Source organism: Erythranthe guttata, chromosome 8 (genome assembly GCF_056151865.1).
Source record: "Erythranthe guttata isolate IM_541 chromosome 8, IM_541, whole genome shotgun sequence".
Taxonomy (NCBI): Eukaryota; Viridiplantae; Streptophyta; class Magnoliopsida; order Lamiales; family Phrymaceae; genus Erythranthe; species Erythranthe guttata.
Window position 1 is genome coordinate 3,247,566 of NC_142540.1, and position 27,568 is coordinate 3,275,133.

General features: G+C 38.0%; 5 protein-coding genes across 5 annotated transcripts; 3 read left to right on the plus strand and 2 right to left on the minus strand.

Annotated features, from left to right (window-relative positions):
* Positions 1-4,481: 4,481 nt before the first annotated feature.
* LOC105975850 (receptor-like protein 44) lies at positions 4,482-5,473 on the plus strand. The gene has a single exon (XM_013001090.2). It carries the CDS (start codon positions 4,547-4,549, stop codon positions 5,363-5,365), a length of 819 nt encoding a protein of 272 aa, XP_012856544.2. The 5' UTR covers positions 4,482-4,546; the 3' UTR covers positions 5,366-5,473.
* Positions 5,474-11,655: 6,182 nt separating this feature from the next.
* Positions 11,656-12,721, minus strand: LOC148768316 (uncharacterized). Its single transcript, XM_088821091.1, has 2 exons — positions 12,356-12,721; positions 11,656-12,252 (listed from the first exon to the last, which is right to left on the minus strand). Exons 1-2 carry the CDS (start codon positions 12,719-12,721, stop codon positions 11,656-11,658), a joined length of 963 nt encoding a protein of 320 aa, XP_088677217.1.
* Positions 12,722-15,529: 2,808 nt separating this feature from the next.
* Positions 15,530-20,558, plus strand: LOC105973672 (P-loop containing nucleoside triphosphate hydrolases superfamily protein). The gene is made up of 15 exons (XM_012998708.2): positions 15,530-16,184; positions 16,272-16,430; positions 16,533-16,622; positions 16,738-16,866; positions 17,429-17,529; positions 17,918-18,032; positions 18,287-18,418; positions 18,555-18,620; positions 18,755-18,937; positions 19,022-19,117; positions 19,249-19,386; positions 19,470-19,552; positions 19,641-19,678; positions 19,777-19,991; positions 20,091-20,558. Exons 1-15 carry the CDS (start codon positions 15,945-15,947, stop codon positions 20,157-20,159), a joined length of 1,854 nt encoding a protein of 617 aa, XP_012854162.2. The 5' UTR covers positions 15,530-15,944; the 3' UTR covers positions 20,160-20,558.
* A 181-nt stretch (positions 20,559-20,739) lies between these two features.
* On the plus strand, positions 20,740-24,593 carry LOC105973694 (GTP-binding protein, HflX). Its single transcript, XM_012998730.2, has 13 exons — positions 20,740-21,347; positions 21,786-21,850; positions 21,953-22,015; positions 22,161-22,250; positions 22,392-22,504; positions 22,637-22,705; positions 22,881-23,025; positions 23,125-23,180; positions 23,311-23,361; positions 23,442-23,496; positions 23,580-23,636; positions 23,726-23,845; positions 23,954-24,593. Exons 1-13 carry the CDS (start codon positions 20,972-20,974, stop codon positions 24,428-24,430), a joined length of 1,737 nt encoding a protein of 578 aa, XP_012854184.2. The 5' UTR covers positions 20,740-20,971; the 3' UTR covers positions 24,431-24,593.
* On the minus strand, positions 24,567-26,924 carry LOC105973683 (Pentatricopeptide repeat (PPR) superfamily protein). The gene has a single exon (XM_012998719.2). It carries the CDS (start codon positions 26,857-26,859, stop codon positions 24,697-24,699), a length of 2,163 nt encoding a protein of 720 aa, XP_012854173.2. The 5' UTR covers positions 26,860-26,924; the 3' UTR covers positions 24,567-24,696.
* Positions 26,925-27,568: the final 644 nt, after the last annotated feature.

Below are 27,568 nucleotides of genomic sequence, written 5' to 3' on the forward strand. Positions count from 1 at the left end.
CCGGTTCCTAAGATTCCGGTTCAACCGGCGGTTTTCCGGGACTTCAGCCTTCTGACCGGTTTTTTGGAGCATCCGGGTTTTCATGCTTAACCGGACCGGACTGACCTCCGGTTCCCGGTTTAACCGGTCGGACCGGCCGGTCCGGTCCGGTTTTCAAAACATTATTGCTATTAACTGTATTCTCTGGACTATTTCTATGATCAGCACGTCTGACTTGAGCGTCGGAGGGGTTTCCGCCGGATCAACCCCCGGCGTAGCTCACGTGTTCTATGATCGCAGGTACCTCAGGATCATCAAGTTGTCAAGCTACTGATCCGCTTTGCTCTCCCAGTTCATTTTTTACACCACCCCAGGTGATCTAAGTAATTAGCATCATCATAAATAATTTAATAAAACTCGATTGTTTTGTTAGATCCAACAAAAGTCATACTTAAAATACAAGATAACTCATGATAACCTAATATTTGTGGGTCGATTTTATAAATTATTGAGAATACCAAACATCCAACTAATTTCAACTATTTAATTAATCATGGCTAATCTACCCAATCAAATGGGATCTGAAGTTTGATGCTACACCTAGATATTTATATTATATGAATTTTAATCATAGATCTAATTAAGTAAATAATCATGTAAATTATATGATTACATATAGTTTTACTGTCGTAAATTCATCCAATATAAATACGAGATTATTAACAAGACCCCCCTCATCTAGGAAATGTAGTTAAGCAAAATCCCTATTCCAAAAACAATTAGAGAAAACTCCTTGGTTAGTATTTTACCGAGTATTATTTTTATAATTCCAAATCTATCATTAATTGTCAATATACTATTTTGAAACTCTAATTTCTCTCTCATTTTTCCTCATGCTCCACTCACCCACTAATTCATCTATTTCCCAAATTCACCATCTCTGTCTTTCACCACCACCACTACCTCTCCGATCCCCCGCCGTCCACCGCTATCGCCGCCAAATCCTCACCGACCACCACCGTCCCCTCGTCGTTCCACCACTCAACCTCACTTTGTCTTCGCCGCACAAAACCCTCACAATCACAGTCGCCGACACCACCACCGCGCCTGCACATGACGCCAACAATCGTACACGCTCGACTTCCCCTCCACCGCCGCCGTTGTCGCCGTTATGTCCGTAGAAACCCCATGGGAACTATGCGGGGACTGGAGACGTTCTCGCATTTGGTGAGCTTGAAGTCGTCGGTGGTGGTCTGCTCCGTCGCCGCCGCCAAGGAGTTCTTCACTAAGAACATGTAATTCATAAACAAATATGGATATATGCTCTCCTTTCTCTCTTCCTTACTGTAATTATCGCATTTAAATTTTTAGCCAAGGGGAAAAGAAAGCTCCCACCAAGTCCGACTATGTGGTGACGATGGAGAGGTTGATTTTGAGTTTTTGTGTGCATCGGACGGAGGTCGGCGCGTGTAGAGAATTTTGTCGAGGCTGAAACCTTAATTGACTATGTATATATTCAGTAGTCAATTAAGATAATCTACTATGTTCTGGCAGTCGATTAAGGTTGATCGAATCTATTTTTTTATTTTTATTTTGGATTTTTTGTTTATTGATTCAAAGTGTATAAATCAATTATAATGTTTGTATATTTTTGTTTTTTGTAAAATATAGTTGATTTTGCATTTTTTCGCAATTGAGATTTGTTATGTTTAGTAGCAGATTCTTAATCGACTATATTTCATCATAGTTGATTAATATACCTGATATATAATTTTTTTTTTAAAACAAAATAAAAAATTAAAGATTTTCCTTAATCGACTATGAAGCATAGTCGATTAGGCTAATCGACTATGCTTCATAGTCGATTAAGGAAACTGATACAGAAAAGAAGGGGGAAAAAACGGAAGAAAAAAAAAATAATAAAAAAATTCGCTAAGCGCGAGACCCTGTGATGATGTGGCGGCCGGGGGCAAAGCGGGAAAACATAATGACTCAATATGGGTGTGGGATTTTCTCAAATGGATTGAAATATTTTTGACCTCTCTCCATTAGAAAAAAGTAATGAGGGAGTTGCCCGCATGGGTGTAGCTCAACTGGTTCCGGATGTGGTAAGTTGGTGTAAGGTCCTAGGATCGAATCCTGGCAGCCGCAGTGTGGGAATTTCAACTCCAATTAGGGGTGAGCATAAAAACCGAGAAACCGAAAAACCGAACCGAAAACCGAAAAAATCGAGCCGATATACACCGTCCCGACTTAAATCGGTATGTGTATGGAGAAAAAAAAATTGCCGAACCGATTTACCTAACCGAACCGATTTGGGAATACAAAACGACGTGGTTTGATAGATAGTAAAAATCGGTAAGTGTTTTTGGTAATCAATGTGGCCACATTCAAATACTTAATCTTTTAATGTAGTTGGACTTCTTTGATGGGGCAAGAGGTTTATTTTTTTGAAGATGAAATTAATGACATTTAGGTTTATTAGTTGTAATCTCATTATTTTTTGTTTTTGGCAGTAGGGTTATATTTTTATTTTTATTTTTCTAATGGCAGTAAATTTATTTTATTAATTAATTTTGGATTGTTACTTGTTAATTTTCTCAAAGAAATGTGATAGAAGTCCAAATTCACCGTTAATCAAACATCGGTTTTATACCGAACCGATAATGAAACCGAAATCGAAAATAAACCGAATTGATACCGATACCGTTTACCGAAAACCGAAAAACCGATTCGTACCGAACCGAAAAAAAACCGACATACACTGTTTTAAAATATGAAAAACGATATTATCGGTACGTGTTTGGTTTATTGCAAAAACCGAACCGTACCGACCCATGCACACCCCTAACTCCAACGAAGGTTGGTTCCTTGTGGGCACCAGGTCCAGGTCCGCTACCTTAACGGACCATTGAGTTACCATGATTTACATTTCTCCATCAATCCTTGTCGGGCTAAGGGATGGAGGCCCAGGGGGTGAAGGATTTCGCCTTTTTGGTGCAAGTAATGAGGGAGTTTTCTCAAAAAAACACATATAAATAATCAAGTGTACCATCTTATTATCTATTGATGGGCCTATAAATGGGTTTTAGCCGTTAAGCTATGACTGTAAACTTGGGCTGGATCCAGCCGTTGATTTGAAACATTAAAATATCTATCCAAATCACAAGTTTCTTAAGACAAGGGAAAAAAAATATCATTTGTAGTATTGAAAAGATATATTTTAATTTGACCTTATAATTTTACAAGCTATGAAGTTTTTATTTGCTAAGATAAAATTAAATCTTTTTAAAAAACAATCAATTGTATTGTTAGTCGATGAGAGGTGAAATATAAAATTTCCGATTTTGGTTGATTCCAATTTGAAAGGTCCGATTTTCGGAACTGAGCTTTGGAGAATCCCGCAATTTACCTGTTACGTATTTGCACGAACAAGTACCCTCCTTCAACCAAACCATGGTTAATGCGTTAGTAGCTGAATAAACAATTACAGACATAAATAATATATGTCTTTTTACTCAAAATCAAACTCACTCTCATATCACAATGCATTGTCCATCATATTACCCAAACACTACTCCGAGTTGACAAAAAAATGTGGTCTCAGGTTCTATGGACCAGATCTTGGTTTTTGTGTAGTAAGATTTTCTTAAGAGTATGGACCCTCATTAATTTTAAATAAAAATAAATATAAACTATTTGGGCCCCTACTTCAATCATTTGTTTCATTTGGCCCATTTGTATTTTTTAATCTGTTTATTAATATTTTTTGAGTAAATTACGGCTACCTCTGAGGTAACGTCGGATTACGGAAAAACTCTTTCATATTTGAGTAATTACAATCATCCCTATCAACTATGAATTTCTTACATGTTCACCCTTGCGGTGTCAAATTTAGTGAAATCTTCTAGATTATGTGGAATATTCACCAGTTTGTATTCATTTACCCCATTTGAGCTCCACATTTTGAAACAAGATGATCATAAGATGTGTTTCTTGACATTGTAAATATCAGACTGTGGTGCATCCGAAACTGTATTTTTGCACAAAATGAGTATAAACTAGAGAACATTCCACAATTTTTTTTGTTGAATTTGCACCATAAGAATAGACGTGTGAGAAGATTCATAATTCTGAAGAGATAATTATATTAAGATAAAATAAAAATCCCCTAACTAACTATACAAGTAATATCAGAACCAAAGATCAGATTTATATTTGAAGCAATTGGTAAAGGGTACTCAACTTTATCATAACTCCCACTATTAAATCCCAAAATGATTACTACACCAACTTTTCCCACATGTGACACCTATATATAAACATTTCACTATAACATAAATAACCAATTCTCTTTTTCCATGGACTCATGCCATGCTAACATGCACCTATACAATTACCAAAATATATATATATATATATATATATATATATATATATATATATGGAGTAATAAACAGTACAAATTAGTTTAAATTTTCTCAGCGTTATATATATTTCATTCCTGCTGCAAAAACCTGTCACTATTTCGTCAGAGGAAAATACACAAACAGCTTCTGTGCTAGAGATGGGTGTAGTTATTTGCGGCCAGCTCCTGGCCGTGCTGATTCTATCCTCCGCCGCCGCCGCCGCGGCGGATCCCGACGACGAGAGGTGCTTGACCCACCTGAGCGAGTCGTTGGAGGATCCATTGAAGAACTTGCAGAACTGGACAACGGCCACGTTCGCCAGCCCCTGTCAGGGTTTCACCTCCTTCCTCCAAGGCGCCACCTGCAACAACGGCCGCATCTACAAGCTCTCTCTCTCTAACCTCTCTCTCAAGGGGACAATCTCCCCTTTCCTCTCCAATTGCACCAATTTACAATCCCTCGACCTCTCATCCAACCAGCTCGCCGGCCAAATCGCACCGGAGCTACAGTATTTAGTCAATTTAGCCGTCCTCAACCTCTCGTCCAACCGCCTCTCCGGGCCAATTCCGCCGCAATTGGCGCTCTGCGCCTACTTAAACGTCATCGATCTCCACGATAACCAGCTGTCGGGCCCGATTCCGCAGCAGCTAGGGCTGTTGGTCAGGCTGTCGGTTTTCGACGTGTCGAATAACAAACTTTCCGGGCCGATACCGCCGTCGCTGGGGAACCGGAGCAGGAATCTGGCCCGGTTCAATTCGAGCTCGTACGAAGGGAATAAGGGGTTGTACGGGTACCCTCTGGCCCCCATGAAGAATAATAAAGGGCTATCGGTTCTGGCGATTGTCGGAATCGGGCTGGGCAGTGGGTTCGTGAGCCTGGTAATCAGCTTCGCCGCCGTCTGTGTTTGGTTGAGATTGACGGAGCAGAAATTGGACGACGACGAAGGCAAGATCAGTCAACTTATGCCTGATTACTGATTACTGATTATATAATAATATAATGTAGAGAGGTATTATTTTTTATTTTTTATTTTCGCCGATTCTGATTCAAAAAAATCGATTTAAAAACAAGCTTTTGCACTCTAATTTGGAAATTTCTAATTTTTTTCTGAATTCTATGAGCTTAAATAGAAAATAATTTTTCCAGTAAAAAAAATATATATCGAGAGTGTTAATTTTGATCCGATCGGTGCGATTTCCGCGGTTAATTACATCTTTATTATTTCCACTGCAGCGGTATGTAGAAATTTTCTTATTAGGGTTGAAGCATTAGTGTAATGGAGTTTTGACAAAGATGAACAAAGTTAATTTTTATAGCCACCATAAATTAGGATTCTCGAGTCAAAAAAAGTAAAAAACACCTCATGAGATAATTATCTCAATATCTTAAAATAAAATTTAGGGTAAAATGCGGGCACCTTCTCTTGTAAGACTAGTTAATTACAAATATTCCACTAGCTATTGTTTTATCTTGCAATTACATATTTACGGAGTTATGAATAACAAAATCTTGAAGATTCTAAATAATATTCGTTATGGGGAGTGAATGCAATATATCCATCGGAATTCATAACATGCTGCTGTTAATTTTACGAGTAATTTACCAAAAGATTAGATTTGTGATAACAATAAAATATTTGGCCGGATGATTATTGTTGGTGGGATGAGGATCTTGAAATCATAGCGGTGCGTATGATTTTTTGTGGTGCCAAATTGTAAATTAAATCTAAATTAATATTAGTACTAACTAGTATATGTCACAAGACTCGTGACATATATTTCAATGTTGCTACATTATCTACAAAAAAATAAAATAAAAAAATGTGGTCCTTGGTTAGTACATTGTGACATATTTTAGTGCACTAGATTTTCATATGTGAAGGAAGGAATTTGAGTTTGCCCTAAATACTCAAATGACAAAACGAAGAAAAAAGAGATGTTGCATCGAAAGCATATATAGTAATAGTAGTCAAATATGCGTAATAAATACATCTCATTAAATTGAATTTTGTAAGTATAACATGCTCGTTATCATACACAATGGGGCCCCCTTCGCAGTGCATGTGTCATGTGAATTATGTCATTACTTTTATTACATGAATTGAGTTTATGTTTAATTTTTTTTACTATGTATAATTTTTTTATTACTCAACTTTAATTACGAAAGTTTGAAGATGAATTCAATGATATTTTCATTTAGTATAATGTTTTTATTTTAACCAGGCCCGTTCCTAGGAATTCGGGGGCCCAAGGCGAGCTATGTAGATCTTGGAAACGGGGCCCCCCTAGCAAGGGTAACATTGTCTTTTTTTTTTCGAAGTAATATAACATACTAGGTTAAAAATTTTGGGGGTACGGGGGCATCGCCACCGGTTTTTTTTAGAGGTGTTGAATGTAAGTTCTACACTAAATTTATATTTTCTTATGAGGATTTTTATGGAATTTTATTGATTGAATAATGCTTAATGACTTGGTTATTGTATTTTAGGTACAAATTGAAGAATTGAGAGTCTAAATGATGGAACGATAGAGAACAGGCGAGAAGGGACGACAACCAACCACATACCAAAATAGAATTGAGACGGTCATCTGGAGATTTCGGCTGATTCTCCGACGGCCGTCCCGAAAGGAAAAAAAAATCTAATAGAAGGTTGAGACGGCTGTCTGAGAAAATGAACTAAATTTCGAACGACTGTCCGAAGTTCTTCGACTGTGCATTATAGGAATTTTAATTGCACAAGGAAGCTCCTATATAACCAATTATTAATTACACCTATAGGGCCTCTTTGGTTGGAGGGCTTCGAAATATAGAGAGGGATGGGATGGTTAATATTGAGATAGAAGTGTTGACAAGTTATACTTACTACGACATTTGGTTCGTGATATTGTCTCGGTACTAATATTCCCAGACTAACAATACGCCGTTTTGTGTACTTGATTCCTGCAGATATAATTGGTAATTTCCGTAAAAGCCCTTCACATATAATAATATATCATGTTTTCATAAATCCCCAATCAGCAGCAATTTTTAACCACATTTTCGAACCCTAAATTGGAAATCGGTGAAACATAAAATCTGCCATTCAATCGAGTTAAATCGTTGAATTCGTTACATCATCATGAGTTCTGGTAGTAGTAGCTCCCATCGGAGAACGGGCAGCAACAATTTCAGCGGAGTGAAGATAAATCGGGAAATGCCAAGATATTGCGATTGCGGGTACATGGTCGCCGTACAAACTTCATGGACGGCTACAAACCCAGGACGACGGTTCGTAGCTTGCCCTGAACGGGGGGTAAGTTCTTTCCCCACTAAATCAAAATTGATGGATTTATTTTAAGTAATTAGGTTTACGTATTACTGAACCTTAATGGCCGCGATTTTGATGTTGGGCAACTGTTGGGTTAGAAGTTAAAACCAGAGCACGACTATTGCAATTGTTTGTTAGTGTTATTCAGAGGTTCTTCAATATTGGAACACTAATTTTTTAGATTTTGGTTTCGGGAATGAATTATCAGGTGTCGTATTAAATGCCTTGTTCTTAATCATGACAACTGAGAATTTCAACGCTGCTAATCTGGTGTCGTAATGTAATGAATAATTCTAACATTAGTTCGTAATGTACTGACTAATTTTAATTTCCAGTTCATATTCGTACAATATGTTTGATGCTACCTCATTGAACATACAATTTCAGGTTAGTGGTTGTCGTTTTTTCAATTGGCGTGATCCTGAAATGTGTGATAGATCGAAGCAAATTATACCAGGCTTGCTCAAGAGAATCAACTATTTGGAGGCGCAAGTTCCATTGGAAGTCTCCGCGTTGGTTAAGAAGATATCGGATTTGGAATCCCAATTGCAGCAGCAGAGTGATGGGAATGGGGGGAAACGGGGATCTTGGTTTTTGTCGGCCCGTTTAGTTTTGTGGGCGGCTTCGGTATCAGTTGCTTGTTTACTCTTTTATTATGTGGTTGTGTTGTAATATGTTCTGTTGTACATATATGAAACGATATGTACTCATGCATAAAATTGAATAGTGTACTTTTTGTATTGGCAAAACCAATGACAGTATCAGCATTTGTATTGCGTAATATATATGATACTCACATTTCAGCTTTCAAATATTAGGACTACGTCGTTATATTTATTTCATTGTGTTTTAAATGACTTTGGCAAAAGGGAGAATAATACGAAGACACAGCCATATGGATAATAAATATAACCATCCGACTTACCATACGCAAAATAGTTCTTCCTACAAGGTGACGTACTACCACAAAATTCGGAATCTTACTTACGCGCTTTTAACACATACTTAAAACAATAAAATAAACAAACATACTTCGATCAGACTACCAGATAAAAAAAAACAACAAATTAAAATAAGTGTTCTTAACAAGGAAACAAAAATATCCAAATTCAGATTGTACATAGCCTTAAACATAAAACGTTATCGTTACGCGGAGCGAAATTAGGGTACATCAACCTGATCCACGACACCTGCGAATGGAACGAGTGCACGATTTTCCGGAGGAACCTGTTGAGGATCAACAATCTCGCCATCATCCCCTCCGTGAATGATGATTGGATTATCGCGATGGTATCCGGTGAAACCTCGAAAGTTGGCTACGGGAGCTTCTTTGTCTTCGAACACGTATTTGCATTGTTCGTAGAACCGAAATCCATTAACCCTAAACGCCCTCTCTTCTTCCGTCTCCTACAAATGGAATGCATATTGTTTCTTTATTATCACTGATTGACAATGTATTAAACGAAGCACATAAAAAGAAAAAGAATACAAATCTTACACGACGGTCCAAATGCCAGAAACTTCTATCCAATGTCACCTTCCTCTTCGAGCGGATGAACGTCACACCATCCTGCGCGATGTATCCCTTGAATGCTAAGTAACGTTTTCGAAACCATTCCAATCTCTATTTGATGTCAACCTCCTCAAAGTTTCTTGAGAAATGATAGTTCATTGTCATGATAAATTCGAATAAGAGGTCTTCGTACGCCTCTTCGTTTTGCAACGTATCCACAGAGCGTGAAAATCTGGCAGCGGCATTGATTAGGCACTCATCGTACGCAACGGGCCACGATTCATTGTTCATCCTGGCCAAGTGAACCTGATTGCGGGTTCTTGGTCTCGACATTACACCTAAAACAATGGAAGATTAATTAATTTGACGAACAAACCACACCGAAACAATATTAACAAATATATAATTAACGGACGTCAAAATAAAACTGCCAAGATTATGCAAACCTTACAAAGTTGATGTACGCAACAATTGCAATTTCTGATTTACCAAATGTGAACGCAAACCCCAAAAGTTGTACCCGAAATAAATGGAGCCCTAATGGAATTTAATGTAAAAAAGTAGAGGCATTGATTGGTTGCACCAATCGGTCATATGCGCCGGTTGATGTACACGTCAATACAATGTATTTGTATTGTGTGTTTAATGCATGATAATAAATTTATTAGGCTGCAAAGAAATGATTAATCACTGTTCACGAGAGCTCTTAATGCACACCTAACCATTGTCTATTCAAATTCATCCCCATTTTCTTCAAGAACAATTAAAGTTCTTCCGACTTGTCATCTGCAATAAGTAGTTGAAGTCCTGCAAATTCCATTAAACCACCCTTTTTTTCCAATTAAAAACGTCAAAAAATGACAACTGAAAGACAATGATGGGATCGAATGACATGGTAAATAATACCAAATCTGCACTTCATATCTACAAAATTTTGTGTTAATACTTTATATTCATATTACTGCTACCGAAATAAATTGTATACATTAAGATGCTTACCTAACACCTTAAAGACCTATTTGATTTACTTATATATGCGGAGTGTTTGTATAACAAGTTCAAACAAATGTAAGTACTTAATCCCATATGCATAGTTAGCATGGCTCCAAAAAAGAAACCGATTTGTAGGCAAGAAGATTTTCTATACGAGTTAGAGTGGACTGAAGCAATCGATGACTATTTTGTGGAGTTACTGACGTGGGAATCTAGTCTGCACAATTTCGACCGTAATGGGGCAAATACTCTTGCCCTATTGAGTTGTCAAGAGTTGATTCAGCACAAATTCGACAAGTGGTTCTCATACAAGCATTTGAATAAGAAGATGATGTTATTAAAAAAGAGGTTTGTTACGTTTCATTGGATATTGTCACAGGAAGGGGTAGCATATAATGCAACCACTAACATCATCTCTGTATCCAAAGATGTGTGGAAAGATATATTAAAGGTTAGTACGTAAGCAAATTTTAATTAGTATTGTTTTCCTAACAAACGTTAAGTACTTAAATATACATTACTTCTATTTTTCAGACAAGTCATTATGCCGGAGCTTATAACCCCGTTGGCGAAATACGGTATCACGAGTTGAAGTGTATCTTTGGAAGTGACCCCGTGGTTAACCCAAATGACGGTGAGGAGATTATCATTCTGTCTTCCGATGATGAGGAGCCAAAAAATAATGAGGAACTGAATGTAGGTGGTGTAGCAAATCCAATTGGAGCGGACCGATTTGGAGTCAATGCCCATGCATTTGACCTAATGGCCCAACAAGAGTTTGCCAATGTTGTCCCTAATGATGCCAAGACGGTCATCAACATTTCTTCGGGTGTATGGGGCGATGGTGATTTAGATATGATGCCTCACCCTCACCAAAACTACGTATCCGATTCCGAGGGTTCAAGGGACACCGAAGTAAGCACGGCTAACTCACGTTTTGTGGATCAACCTTCCGCCAAGGGTAGTTCTATGTTGAGATCGAGGGCTGATTGTGCAAACAAATTCATGCCTTTCGGAACTCCAAAGAGCTCGACCGCTTCAAACAAACCACCGTTGGGTGCATTTTATACCCCCGAAAACAATGGAATGTGAACGTTTGTGTGATTGCACTTTAAATGATATGTTTGTTTTGTGCATGTGCCATAGGTTACGTGCTTGTGTTCTAGAATAGTACGTAACATATTTGCATGAACTATTTGTTTGCCTTTTGATAGTATGTAGGCAAACTGATATCCTAATTGGTATTAGTGCTATGTTTTTTCAATTCGATCTTTATAAGCTTTGTTTTGTCAATTAAAAACACATTACCGTATACAATGATACCAAAATATAGCAAGGTATTGGGGAAATTATAATACCATATAATCAAGAGTCGGGTCAAACATAAAGTCGTACATAGATAAAGTTCACAAGAAGCAGCAAAATGCAAATGTATCATTACATTAATGTTCATATTAAAATCCAAATAACCATTTAATACCGCCTTCTAAGATCAAATCCACCATATTTGCTTTGTGGTCCTCACTCAAACAGAAAAAGATGTCTAGGTCTTTGCTATTGTCACAAATTCTGGAAGTGACTTTGAGCCTTTCCTCGAAAGTGAGATGTTGCAAGTTTTCGAGGGCATCAAACACTTGTTTCCGTGCAGTAGACACATCCTTCTCGAAGCCCATACGGCTTACAAGTTCGTTCATTTGGGACTCCATTTTCTCAAAAAAGTTAGACGTCATCTCAGTATACCCACTTTCAATCGCGTCAACGCGTTGCCGCTTCTTCGATTTGGATTTAGATTTTGCAGAAGTTGCTTCATCAGCCCGGCTGAATGTTTGGTATTGTGAGTAGTTATCGGATCGTGAAGGATCCACTTGTGGGACGTATTCGTCGTCGTTGGAACAAGGTTCTTTACCTTTCGAGTTGGTGACCAAATCGTTGATGGCTTCGACAAACGTTTCAGCATGTTCACCTGTGGCACGGTCCTTTCCAAAGACCGTAATCCAGTCTTTGTAAAATGGCCATGACTTGTACCTCATGGAACGGGCATTAGCATCCGTCTAGGTAAACATAGCAAACAAAATAATACTTAGAAATGCGTATTATGAAATCAGTGCAATGAACCCCATGAATTATGAAAAAGGATTTAGTAGTTTGATGTACCTTTACGTACTCTTGCCAAACTTGTTCGTCAATGACTTCAATGGTATTGTTTGTTTCATTCCAGCCGAATCCCGACCTCGATAACATTGTGCTTAGCGATGCATAATGTTTTTTCCACACGTGTATCGTAGAATGGATATGTGGGGTTGCTTTGAGGTCGGTACCGGGGAATTTTTGTACCATATATTGTTCAAGAGTTCCTAGAAACCCAGTTTTAAATCCATTTTCACATTTCCATCCCCTCGAGACAATATCTTTCAACCCTAATACTAAAGTCTGCTCTTCAACTACAGTCCAACTACGTCTGTTATTGATGACCCCATTCTTATTGTTTGTACATTTTTTCGAACCAGCATTAGATTCCATGATGCCTGAATTTTTTGACGTCAGTGTATTAACAAAAACGAAGTCTTACAAACAAACATGCAATTAAACAATCTGATTTTCCAAATGTAACGTCTCTTACAACACAAATACATTTTGTAATCAATGAAATGAAATAAAGTAAAGTAAACAAGAAAACTAAGCAACAACCGAAATATTGTTTAACGCGAAGCAAGCCACTCATTGTACATGTTCATTGCAATTGTATCCCGCCAATTGGTCCATTCTTCTGAACTTTCTATTGTATTAATATAGTCTTCTCCACTAATTATTCCTGGATTTTTACGGAAAAAATCATCTAATGTTTCTTCTTCGGGGTCAAAGTCATTGGTTGTTCGTATGAAATTATGTAAGAGGCAACAAGCCATTATGATCCTATTTTGAACTTTAATGGGATAATAAGAGGAACTTCGTAGAATGGCCCAACGTGACTTCAGAAGACCAAATGCCCTCTCGATGATGTTTCTTGCCTTTGCATGTTTCATGTTAAAAAATTCTCTAAAATTTGTCGGGGCATTTGGACCTTGGCCGTAAGCATCAAGATGGTACCTAGTACCTCTGTAAGGTGCTAAAAACCCTTCACCATTCGTGTAACCGTTATCAACCAGATAGTAATTACCTGTGGAATAGTGCACAAGTTTACTACAACTAAAAGTGGCTAATTGGGTGAAGAATGAAGCGAATTGTAATTAAATATTGTCGTTGAGTACCCTGTACATATACAAACATACCCGTGGGGACTCGTAGACCATTGTCTCTAGTGACTGCATCCCGAAGAATTCTACTATCGGCTGCCGATCCTTCCCACCCGGTTAGTAAGTAAATAAAATTCATATTGTCATCGCAAACGGCTAACACATTAACAGACACATTGCCCTTGCGATTCCTATATCTTGGTTTATCAAGACAAGGTACACGACAATCTATATACGTTCCATCTAGGGCACCAAGACAACCCTAAATAGTTTATTCATGACGAGGATAGTGATTTAGAACAATTTTTACTAGTAGTTGTAATATGAAAGTAATTACAGTCAACATACATTTAGTACCTTAAAGTATGAAAACCGCTCGTTTTCTGAATTTTCGCCAACCGGCTTAGGGGCTATTAAAAGCATTTCGTGTAACTTCAACAAGGCTACAAGTACCTGATTAAAATGCTTGCTAACAGTGTACCCTGATCTATTGAAATGGCTTTTAACAACAACATTTTTGGTGTGATGAGCCAAAATTTGAAGAAACATTGCCACTTGCTCGGGTACGGTGACATTTCTATTCGGTTTAAGACCACCGACATTTTCTAAAACATAACATAAACGATAGAATGTTTGAATATTCATTCTAAGATTATCACGACAGGCAACATCGTTCAACCCAATATAGAACGCAAATATTCGAGTTGTGAAGGTGTTCTTCCTATCATACTATAAGTTCGATTATAGCTATCCGTAGACCTCAAACAACGACGCTTAAATGTGGGAATAATATGCATCGACACTAAAAAGAAAATCCTCAAGCTAAAAATTAGTTGATGCAAGACAACTATTATTTCTTCTTCTCGGTTTGACAAAGCCATCGTAAGCCAAGAAGTTCCTACAAAATATATTCACAAATCTGTTTAACCAAAAAAGCCCAATCGTGATTCCTGCCACACGTTTACAGAATTGGGACGTGCGCAGTACAGGGAACATCGAACTCTCAAATAGAATGTGAAAATAATGGATAAATATGAACGCAAACAAATTGAAACAAATTTCGCAATCGTACGATACACATTTGTAAATCTAATGATACACAGAGCACTAGCAAATAATTAATATACGGATGGCCGAAATGATACATATATAGCAGTCGATTTAGTACCTGTATCCTCCTCTCGAAATCCGCTTACGAGAATGGCGCGATGTACAATCAAGCGAATTAAGCGAAACCCCCTATGGACTCTCTTGAAGAACAAAACCCTAAATCTGTATAATGGCAACGGAAAATTCCCTAAATGAAAACAATATGCAATTTCATATATACTGCAATTTTAAAAAACGCAACGACCCTGCAATTTCATATTACCTTTCCGCTAATGTTGGGTGTGGCTGAACGGGAAGCTTCAATTACAGTCTGCTCGTCAGGTGTGGCTGGGTAAAATTAGGGCAGCAAATTCACGGGGAATTTGACAAAAAAGTGTGTTTATATATGTAGTATATTTGTAATTTTTTCATTTCTTGAGGGCAACTTAGACATTACACACGCCACCCAGATGTATGGACTATCACGTGTTAATTAGTCAAGGCAAATTCGGCTTGACAAATAATAAATCATATGCGTGATAAATCAAGTGGGACCACATATCCCGAGACATTGTGACAGCCGAACCAAACACCGTATACGGAGGGACTTTTCGTCCCATCAGGCGTAATAACGCGTACCAAAGGAGCCCATATAAGATAACCTCAATTACGAAAATCTAGACGCAATCTCAGAACAAGAAAGAACGAGATAACGGAGAATCGAAGACAAACACTTGACGAACCTTAATTATAGTTCTTCTTTTATTTCTCTTATATATATATATATATATATATATATATATATAATATCAATAAATACTAATGTATAAGGACTATTTTTCTAAAATCGGGGGCCCCTAAAATTCATAAAAAATCGGGGGCCCGAGGCGACCGCCTTTCTCGTCTTCCCTCAGAACCGGGCCTGATTTTAACTCACAGGCGTCCAACTTCAATCAACTGGTTCAAGTGGCCCAACAAATCTATAAATGCCCGAACGGATAACGAAGTTGGTGTATAGATATATTTAAACTCCAGCCCAATTTGTGCGATCCATGAATTCGACTTATTAAACGGAATTCGATGAATACCAAATGGAAAAAAAAAAAAAACATAGCAAAAATTTAGACAATCTTGAATGTGATTGACTATGAAAATGAATAAAAATGTTGATGCATGGAAATAATTTATCTTGTGGCTTATGGAGGCTAAGTTGGTCATTTCCTAAAGGATAAATCGTTTTTCGAGTTGTGAAACCGCGCTTACTCAATAGGTGAACCGGTATAGCCCACCCGATTTCAGACGACCCGACCCGTATTCGTCTGAAACAAAAACCCCTAAAAGAAACCCTAAAACCCTTTCTGCCTTTCTCCATCGTCTTCATCTTCATAATTCGACCTCTCACCCAAAAATCCCAATCATCAATGGCGAAAAGAAAAAGCAGTGCTCAGAGCGAAAACGCTGCGCAGAAACAAGAAGAAGAAAAGCCACAAGAGAAAGCAGAAGATAAACCTGTTGTAGCAGTAGAAGTAGAAGAAGAGAAGGACGAAGAAGACAAGAGCTTCGAAGAATTGGGGCTGGATTCCCGCCTCATTCGTGCCCTATCGAAGAAATCAATCGAAAAGCCGACCCCAATCCAGCACGTTGCCATTCCTCTTATCCTCGTATGTCTTCTTCTCTGCTGAATTTGTATTACCATTTGCATTTTTAGCTTAATTTTTTATTTTTCCGAGATTATTATCTGTTTATAGGAAGGCAAAGATGTGGTGGCCCGAGCAAAAACCGGTTCTGGAAAAACATTAGCTTATCTGCTTCCATTGCTTCAGAAGCTTTTCTCTGATTCACCTTCGAAAAAGTACACCGCCCCTGCAGCCATTATTCTTGTTCCGACTCGAGAACTGTCGCAACAAGTAATTAGCTTCTTTGAATCCAGTTTAACAACTAAAAAGATTTGGTCTTGGGTTTTTTCGTGTTAACTTATTATATGTTGCCGTTTTATTTGTTTTGTTCAGGTTTTTTCGGAGGCGACTTCGCTAATTGAATTATGCAGAGTGCAAATTAAAGTTGTTCAATTGAGGAGCACAATGTCTCCTTCTGACTTGGTTGGTGAATTAACTTTGTCGTGATTTATATTGTCGGAAATGTGATTTATTGCAATCTTTTGTGAGTGTGATATGGATTTTGTAATGAGGAGACTTGTTATTCCCTTTATTCCAGAAAACATCTTTGGCGGGTTTTCCTGATATCGTTGTGTCAACTCCTGCGTGTGTACAAACGTGCTTGACAAAAGGCATCCTTAAAGCTAAAGCTCTTCAAGAATCACTTTCGGTTCTTGTCCTTGATGAGGTATGTATATCGATTTTATATCATTCTGACAAACCAATTGTCAAACGTTCGACCCAAAAGTTGTAGACAGAATACAAGGATACATAAATGGGTAGTTTTAGACTAAACACGCAAATACAAACTAATTTTTCTATATGCTTTTTGTTTATACCGGGTGTAGATTTTGTTTAAAGCACTCTTATTGTACCATTTGATATTTTTAATGCCACCTAGAATGTAATACTACTTCAATTTTTGCATAATCGTCTACTTTTTCATAAGTTCTTCATGCTTGAAGTTTGATATCGTATCATTTATGTGACATATCCTCATAATGATTAAAAAAAAATAGTTAGTTATAAGTGAACTTTAATTTTTGGTCCAAGATACTCCAGAATATCTATACTAAGTGGAGTGTATATCTTAACTTGAAAGTAAAGGTTTTCATTAACGTAAAGTATTGTGGCAAATTTCGATTCTTGGCATTTATGTCTACATGGCTGTGCATTAGCATATTTCCTAGCTAAATATTTGAAGAGATGTGATTATATGAAGATATTAATAGTTTAATTTACAAAATCAGGCAGATCTTCTCTTGTCGTATGGATATGAGGGCGATCTAAAAGCTCTTACGGCTCATGTTCCAAAGCGTTGCCAATGCCTTCTCATGTCTGCTACTTCAAGGTGTGTTCCGCTGATAATGTTGCTGCAATAACTAGGTTATAGTTTTGTTGATATTTTCTTGACTAAGAAGGCAAAGTTGTTCATGGCCTCCAAAGCACCAATGATTTTTTATGTACATCCAAAATATATATAATACGTGGTGTATCCAGAATTTGGCGTTTGTCTTTTTCGATTTATTTTATAAGTGGGAGATTAAGAGTAAGTGGCGTACAGTGTGTATTCCATATTCTGTGAGATTACTTTACTTGATGATGGTTGAAATTTCTTGACACTTATGTACCATGATATCAACCCTATTCTTTATACAGTTCCATTTTGAAAGCTTGTTTACCATCAAGTGCAATATGACCAGCTCTAATAACCCTTTTTTTACATGAATATTTTCCAGTGCTGATGTTGAAAAGCTGAAAAAGCTTATTCTACACAATCCCTACATTTTAACTTTACCTGAAGTGGGTGAAGGAAAAGATGATATTATCCCCAAAAATGTTCAGCAGTTTTATGTAAGTATTCGTATACTTTTTGCCTCTGTTTGTGGTAAATTGTTCTAATCATTGTACGCTATTTGCAGTTTATTTCGTTCTGTTTGTTGAGTAAAATAATTATGCTCTTTTTACGTATGTCTCTTTGATAAGCTAAAGTTTCCTGTGAGATTTATCTGTCTCACTTTTATTTATTTATCGCGTCTTCCCTTTTTCTTTTGTGTGTGTTAAGCAGTTCTTGCATTATTTTGGTATTGACGATATTACTTGTGTAGGTTTCATGCGGTGAGCGTGACAAGCTTGTGTATATACTTGCTCTCTTGAAGCTGGAGCTGGTTCAGAAGAAAGTGCTGATTTTTGCTAATTCAATTGACATGAGTTTTAGACTTAAGCTCTTCTTTGAACAGGTAGATTGGTTCACTAAATGCCTGCATTAAGATGATGCTGTATTCTAAAACTCTCTCCACAAAACCAAGAAATATTTTCAATTTTTATGGTAACTCTGCTAATTTCTTGGTAATTAACCCATTCATAATATGGCAGTTTGGAATCAAATCTGCAGTTTTAAATGCCGAGCTGCCTCAGAATTCTCGTTTACACATTCTTGAGGTACATTTTAAATTATTTCGGTCTGTCATTCTTCGTTGAGTTTTAAACTTTTATTCAGTGCCCTGGCTTGTGCGAGTCGAAATTGCATGAATAATGCTTCGGCCTCGTTTTTCAACTCCTTGTTTTCGTTTCAGGAATTCAATGCTGGTCTTTTTGATTACCTTATTGCAACTGATTGCAGCCAATCAACATCGACACAAGACCAAAACGACAAGTCTAACAACCCTCCTCGTAAAAAATCTAAAAAGAATTCCAAGGTGAAGTTTGATTCAGAATTCGGTGTAGTCAGAGGAATAGACTTCAAAAATGTGTACACGGTGAGACAAATTGATAATTTAATTTTGATAATTGCTAGTAGACAAATCGATACCCATATATGATTGAATCTTACTTTTCATTAGGTGATAAACTTTGACATGCCTGAAACTGCTGCGGGTTATGTGCATCGGATTGGTCGTACTGGAAGAGCATATAATACCGGTGCATCTGTCTCTCTTGTACGAAAACAAATGAATTTCTATTTTCGTTAATTGCATGTTATATTTGAACACGATCCAATTTCCCATTTTCTCTTTTCTTTTTTCTTCCTGACATGCATACTTTGACATATCTTCTTCTCTTTGAATAGGTCTCTCCTAAGGATACGGAAATTTTCGAAGACATCAAAACCCTTTTGGGTGAAAATGACAACGAGAACTCAAAATTAATTGCTCCATTTCCTTTGCTAAGTAAGAATGCTGTTGAGTCTTTACGGTACAGAGCTGAGGTATATTATTCACCTTTATGAAAAGTTTCATACACTAGTGGAAGAATGTTTCAAGTTCATTCTTCACGATTGACTATATGCAGGATGTTGCAAGGAGTGTAACAAAAATCGCCGTTAGAGAATCACGCGCGCAGGATCTAAGAAATGAAATCCTCAATTCCGAAAAGTAAGTTGTCGTAGTAACTTCTATTGCTTGTGAGAATTCTTGGGTTTTGCTTTTGTGTTTGATGTTTCGGTTGTTTGGAAATATGCAGGTTGAAGGCTCATTTTCAAGAAAATCCAAAGGACTTAGGTAAAAGCTTATTGAATGTATATCAATGGCTATATATTTCGTAGGTGTTAAATAACTATAGTATTATTATAACTTGTACTCTTCTCATTTTTGAACAGATCTATTAAAGCACGATAAAGCGCTGAGCAAAAAGGCACCTCCTCCACACTTACGCAATGTGCCCGAATACTTGTTGGATCCAACAACACAAGAAGCTAGCAAGCTTATAAAGCTTGCTAGAGCTGCTATGGGAAATACCAATTCTACCCATCGTAAAGTGTTTAAAGGAAAATCTAGAAGAAGCAAAGATCCCCTAAAAACATTCTCTGCTGAGGTAACAAACAAACTTCTAATCATCATGTAATTCGGTTACCGTTTGTTGGCGTCAGTTTGGTTTATTTTTTCTCGTAATTTGATTTATCTTTTGCTTCAGGGACCAAAGCGAAGTCAGAAAAAAGCTGGGATGAAAAGGAAAAGTAGAAACAGGGATGATGATCATTAGAATATACTGTGCTTAGTTGACGTAATTTATTGCGAGGTTTGATATTCTAAGCAAATTAAAAAAAAAGTTCAACTCCAATTTATCGATGGTTGATTTTCTTGCTGACTGGAAGTTGCCGTTTTCCGTGTGTATGCCTCGACCGAAAAAAGAAAGAACGCAAAAAAATCCACAAAATGAGAGGATTTTTTGAGAGCTCCATTGGACTTTATACAAAAAATATGGACTAATTTGTTATATTAATTAGTAAATTAGTCGTTTTCTTTCGACATTTTGGTTAAATTATAGTTGTGTTTATAGGATTTATTTCCGATTACTTTATCGATATATTCCATTGCATGTTTGGCAGAATGGTGTGCTTGTGTTACACTTGAGTTTAGAAAAACAAGTTTTTTCTTTTTCTGGATCGTTTTCAAATCGAATATGCAGTTAAACTTCTATAAATTACTACAGTTAGAATTAATAAAATTCTATTAATTTAGTAAAATATTAGATTATCTAATGAATAATTTAATACTTTATTATGTCTGATTCAAAAAAATTATTTAAACGAGATTATTAATTTGTGAATATTCCAATTTGATGGAACTTTTGCATTTTAATAAAAAAAGTAATAATAACATAAAATGGATGACAAACAAGAAAGAGAACCCTCAATTGAAGCAATACTGACATTAATCAACTACCACGATGCACCGAACTTTATCCTCCGGCGCGGCGGAAACCTAGACAGCTGATCATAACCTTATTTCTTCGGCGGTCTGATCATCATAAGCTTAAAGTTGAAGAACAAAATTACCAATACAAACAATCAGATGCTCGGAGCCATACTGCACCTGCGTTCCCGATTGTCCCTCTTAAACCCCATAAATACTTCGTCTTCATCAATTATACCTTCCCAATTTCCTCCCCTTTCTGCATATTTCTCCAACTCCCCAATTCTACAAAGAAAACAGCTTAATCCCGATAACGATGAGTTCAACAGGGAACCCGATTGCCCGCCCAGGTTATTCGTCGTACAGCCCAGGATCCGACCCGAAACCCTTTTGAAGGCGAAGCTTGAGGAGGCCTTGAATCTTGCAAATTCTCTTGAACAACAGCGTGATGGGGTTTACAACACGGAGTTTTCGGACAAGGAAATGCCACCTCATCTTGTTGTTCAGAACCCTGCTGCCAGATCAACTCGGGCCGGTAACTTTCCCATGTTTATTTTCTCTGTAATGTTATTTCACGAGTTTGATTCTGATTCGTCGATAAGTAAATTGTCTTGTTATAAATGTAGTTGAATTAGTTCATAAATGTAATGTTTCGTTTAAGGTGTTTGATTTGTCATGTTGATTCGAAGTCACGTGGATAAGCTCGATTACGATATGGCGGCAAATTGTGCTTACTATGAAATGTTGAAGTGTTATGAACTAAAACTAGAGAACCGAAACAAATGAGCAAGAATGAGTTCGGTATTGGGCAATGTTGGTCGTTTTAGTCTATTATTTAAAACAAGTCAATGCAATTAACGATTCAATGACTGAAAATCGAATGCCATGAATCGATGATTCGTTTTTATTACGTCGTATTGACGAAGTTTAGTTGGATATAGCTTAGTCTTTTTGACTTTGAATGATGCCACAGATACATATTTCGGAGGTGGGACGGTGGGGAATATTAAATGCCACATAAATAACTTGGAATCGAAGGTAATGAATCTTCATGTTTCGGTAATTATTTCTCGTGAGTTTTAGCAAAGTCTGGTACAAATAATTTGAATAGATTCTTCCATGATTCTTACTTACAAACAGGATGAGGTGGATGCCGTTTTCGTAAACGCTATTCTCAGCGGCGTTCAGCAACGGAATCTGGAGGCAAGTTTTCTGTATATAGGATACGACCCTATCTTGACAAAACGACATTTCATCTGTAAAAATATAATTAAAATATAATTACCTGTGCAACAAGTTTCCATTAACGTATTCGTTAAGCTGATTCCCTGTGTTCATTATTTCACAGCGGACCTGGGAAAAACCGGTTCTTGATCGTATTAGTCTCATAATTGAGATTTTTAATGCTCATGCTCAAACAAAGGAAGCTAAACTACAGGTAAAATTGAATTTTCGTTGTGATCTTCATATATTTGCCAACAAATTCCAGTAATTGTAATAGTATATAAGCGCATTGACGTATAGGCTGCACTGGCGACTTCTATTTAATATATAGCCTAAAATATTCTATAATTTTCAGGCCGAGTTAGCAGCTCTGATGTATAAAAGAAGCAGGCTTGTTCGAATTCGTGGGCTTGATGGGCGTTACACGTTTGGTGGAGCCGGGGAATCAGAAGTCGTTAGTGCCAGAGGGTGAGTTTTATTGATGAACTTCTAATTAGCATATTTCTTAACTGCTTTTTTTTTTCCTCCGAAGGGTTCATGTTTGTAGTTGTAATCACATGATTATTAGATTTCTGATTTAAAACGATCGGTGATTTGCAGGAGAGGAAGCGGAGGGCGTGGTTTTATCAGTGGTGCTGGAGAAACCGAACTTCAGCTTCAAAGGCGAAGGTGTGCTAAAATTATCCATTTATTTATTGATTGCATTTGTTTCCGCCTTGCAGAAAAATTGTATACGAGATTTTTCTTTTTCTTTATGAAGTTTTGAAGTGTTCTTATTCGATGCATACTATGCAATTCAGGGTCTCGGATTTGTCCTTTCTAAGTAAAATTTTCGAATTTTCAGAATCTTGGATCGAAGAAAGAAGCTGTTGTCCGAAATAAAAGAAGTTCGAAGTACTCGAGCCATCCAACGTGCTGCTCGAAGAAGGCAAGGAAGCTCCCCAGGACAAGAAATTCCTACCGTTGCTGTAGTTGGCTATACAAATGCTGTAGGTGGCTCGTAATCATTTTTTATTCTATGTTCATTTCATCTAATTAATATTACAGTGATGAAATATTTTCGTTTTTCGTAAACATATTTTTTCCAGGGGAAGTCTACATTAGTTAGTGCACTCTCAAACACCTATCTTTACTGCGATGATCGGTAAGTCAAAAAAAAAAAACATTTCTTTCGATTTTGGATGTTCTTGCTAATATCAAATGTACACATTCACATATCCCACCGCTCGGTTTATGACAGCTGTCGATCTGATACAGAAATTTCGTTATGTCAGATTGTTTGCAACTGTTGATCCGAAACTGAGCAGTGTCGTTCTTCCATCAGGGTAATAATTACTATATTTTATCCTTTTGATTTCTCTGTAATAGTAATTTCTGCCTCAAATATTTCCTGTCTGAAATTTAGGAGGAAAGTGCTGCTTAGTGATACAGTTGGATTCATCTCGGATTTGCCTGTTCAGGTTAACGAAATGCTTTGCATCGGATATGTTTTTTTTATTTCAATTGGCTGTTCTTTGTGGTCACATAGTTTCTATTTTTGCAGCTAGTTGAAGCATTTCACGCTACCTTAGAAGAGGTCGTCGAAGCTGACCTGCTTGTGGTATGAATTTACGGTTATGCCCTTCACATTCCCGTTAGCAAATCTTGATGTTTTTCTTTATGTTTTACAAACTTTGAGAAAATTTGCAGCATGTACTGGACTCGAGTTCTCCAAGTATCAACGAACACCGCGAAGCTGTCATGCAAGTTCTTTGCAAGCTAGGCGTGCCAAAGGAGAAGCTCCATAATATGATTGAAGTTTGGAATAAGGTTTGTGTAAATGTTCCAAACTTGAGGGGTCTATCTGTAATTACCTTAAAAATAAAATATATAGTGACGACAGAGTTGACTCGCCTGTTTCCCAAAAAATTTCTTCAGGTCGATCTTCTGGAAAAGCAACCCGATATCGACGGAGTTGATGATGGAGATTACGACACCAGTCTCTCGGGCGAAGACGATGCTGACGTGGCATCTGAACAGTTGACCGGTCAACACGATGAAGATCGAGATTATCCCGAAGAGTGGCTCTTATCTGAGGAGGAGGAGCAAGAAGAAGAATCTTGGGTTGACTACGATGGTTGCTCCATTGGCTCCGATACTGTGAGTGACAAACCTAACGAGCTTTTAGTAGATTCTGCCATAGATTCTGCCGTAGATTCTGTGGAAGATGCTGTATCTGTAGCAGAATCCAGTTGCCCTGTGAAAGCGTCTGCTGTAACTGGACTTGGTTTACAAGAATTGCTTCAGCTAATCGATGACAAGTTAGGACAGTGTCGAGTGGTGGAAAGGACCGTTTTCGATAGCAAGTGGAGACCACCACGTGGCCAAGACAACGACATTGCAATTGAGCAGTAGAAATCTTCTTATCGTTTTGAATTGTGACTTTGAAATATATCGAAACTTGACATGTGCACAATATCTAATTGCATTTTACCCCCGCCTATCAAACTTGAATATTTCTCGTACATCGCCTGCTAGTTTTGCTTCAATATCTCTAAATAGGCATTTGTATATTAAATTAGTGTGCATAATTGATAATACATCACATACAAAAAGTGAGAGGACACGAGGCCCCTGCATTCAGTTTCCGAAAAAAAAAATCCGATTTTTTTTAATTAATTTCACCAAAAATCGCCACAGGAACATTGGCCTTGTCGAAAATGGTGAAATCTATGACAATCCCTAACAGTAATCTCCCTTTGAGCAACATCAGATACAACCTTAATAGCATTATGACAATCCCCACACATTCTCAAATTCTTCATTACAAGCAAACCGACACCCTCTTTAGTCGATAAAAGCCCAAACGCAACGGCCAATTTCTCGCTATGATGCCTTAAAATCGTCTCCTTCTCTTCCTCCGTCACTCCACAATCATCTCTAACCGAAGCCCACTTCAAATCAGGCACATAACCAGCTTTCTTGATTTTCTCCCACATTTTCTCCCAAAACCCGTAAATTTCCTCTCTCATCGGGTGAGATTTATCCTCCGCCACAAACGAGTGGATTTTCTTGTCAATCTCGATCCAACTGTAGCCTGGTCGCCTCTTCACACTCCTATCTTTCATATGCTTTTTCACTCTCGCCACCTCATCCCATCTTCGATCCACCGTGTACATGTGCGCCATGGTTACGTATGGAGCTGCATTTGAAGGGTCGAGATGAAGGCAATGATTCGCAGCTTTCTCTGCTAGCTTGATATTACCGTGTGTTCTGCATGCACAGAGTAACGAACCCCAAACCATGACATTTGGAGTGTACGGCATTGTATAAATAAGCCTCTCTGCTTCGTCTAGTTTCCCCGCTCGCCCCAAAAGATCGATCATGCATGCGTAGTGTTCAGCTTCCGGTTCTATCTCGAAAATTTCCTTCATTAAACTAAAGTATCTCTCTCCATCTTCAACTTTACCAGTGTGTGCACATGCAGAAATTACAGATACGAATGTTATACTCGTGGGAGCGATCTTTTTCTCGAGCATTTTTTCGAAGAGTATCAAAGATTCAGCTCCAAGCCCGTGCTGAGCATAGCTTGCAATCATTGAATTAAACGATACGTTATTATGGTCAGGCATTCTATCGAACAGCAGGCGGGCTTCTTGCAAATTTCCACACTTGGAATACATTGAAACGAGGGCGTTGTTTATGGAAACTCTGTTTGTTTGGATATCGGATTTGATGACCAACGAGTGCATTTGCCTCCCTTGTGAAGGAGACGACATTTTCGAAGATGCCGAAATTGCACAGACAAAGCTGCAGTCGTCGGGGAAGTTGCCTGCTCGCTGCATCTGCTTGAAGAAATTGAGCGCCTCTTCTGAGAACTCCTCGTTGAGGGAGTAGCCAGAAATCATTGTGTTCCAAAGAACCAAATCTGGGTCAGGCATTTCGTCGAACACCTTTCTGCAGTCGCACATATGACCGCCGCACTTGGAGTACAGATCAATCAGACCACTTCCGACGTGTGCGTTTCGATGAAACCCCATCTTCACCAACTGAGAATGAAACTGCTTCCCACCGATTAAATCTTCCATGCTCGTAAAAGCGCTCAATACACTAGCTAACGTAAACATGTCCACGTACAACTCCAGGCGGACCATTTCTTGGTACAATTTCATCGCCTTCAATCCTTCTTTCTGCTGTCCGTATGCTACGATCATCGAATTCCAGGACACCTCGTCTTTAACCGAACCCATTTCGGAAAACACCCTTTCCGCATCGAGAAAAATCCCATTTTTACTGTACCCAGAAATCAAAGAATTATTCATTGAAGCATAGCCATGAAACCCACCGGAAAAGGCCGAGCTGTGCAACTGTTTGACCAATCCAACGTCGTCACTGCAAGCGGTTATGACTGTGGAAAAGGTGAACCCATCTATACCCAAACCTGATTCCCGCATACCCAGAAAGAGCTCCAGCGCCGGCGAAGCATCGCCGCGTTCAGCATAGACGGAAATGAGGGTGTTGTAAGAGACAATGTCCGGTTCGGGAATTTTATCAAACAGGTGGCGTGCGAGATGGGGAAGCGATTCTTTGGCGTAGGCTCCGATCATGACGTTGAAGGAGAAGACATTGGGTTCCGCGGTGGCGGCGAAGGCCTTCCCGGCGGCGGAGAGACGGCCGCATTTGGAGTACAGGAGAGTGAAGTGGTTGGAAATGTATGTAACCTGTGGAACAACAGACTTGATATAAACTGCGTGCAAGCATTTTCCCGTTGTGAGATCCCTTCTATCTACGCATGTTTTCAAAATTTGGCGGAAAATTTGGAGATTCCATGAAATTTGGTTCATCTATACCTTCACACTCTGCAATCAGATGAAATATATATATGTTCGTACATAACATGAACCAGCATAATATGGTTGTACCCGACCCGTAATTAGTATATGCATTTGGATTTCGACCCGGCCCGGCCCATTTTAGCATTGAAGGAGTATATTATATAAGCCCATTGGTTCGGATGAATTTTAATTGGGTTATTGGGCCCAAGTAAGAGGATCTTAAAAATTTAACATAATTAGAGATGAACAAAGTTGAATATGGGATACATTAGGTCTTGTTTGGTTGGGCAATTATATAAATTTTAATTAAATAATTGTTTTCATGTATTCGATGTTTTATCATTACGAATCACCTTTCGTGATGGTTCGGGGAATTTGTTTCAGTCCGATAGTCCCAATTTTAGGCATTCTCTGAATTAATTATGGAATTTTGCGTCGGACAACCCAATTCTATAATTAGATTCCAATATGTCTGTAAGTAGGGGCGTAAATGCGTTGAGTCAGCATAACGCATGGTCGCTCAAGTTTGTTTGAACTTCTATTGAATTTTAAAAGTTATGTTTTGATCAACAATCTGAAACGAGTTCTAATCGAGTGGATGCTAGTTGAACTTGAGCTCAAGCTGAGCGTCACAGTTTTCGAACGAAAACATGTGTTCAAGTATGGTTCATTATGTTAACAAATCAAGCTGAAACAAATTTTAGCGATGGATCTTGAA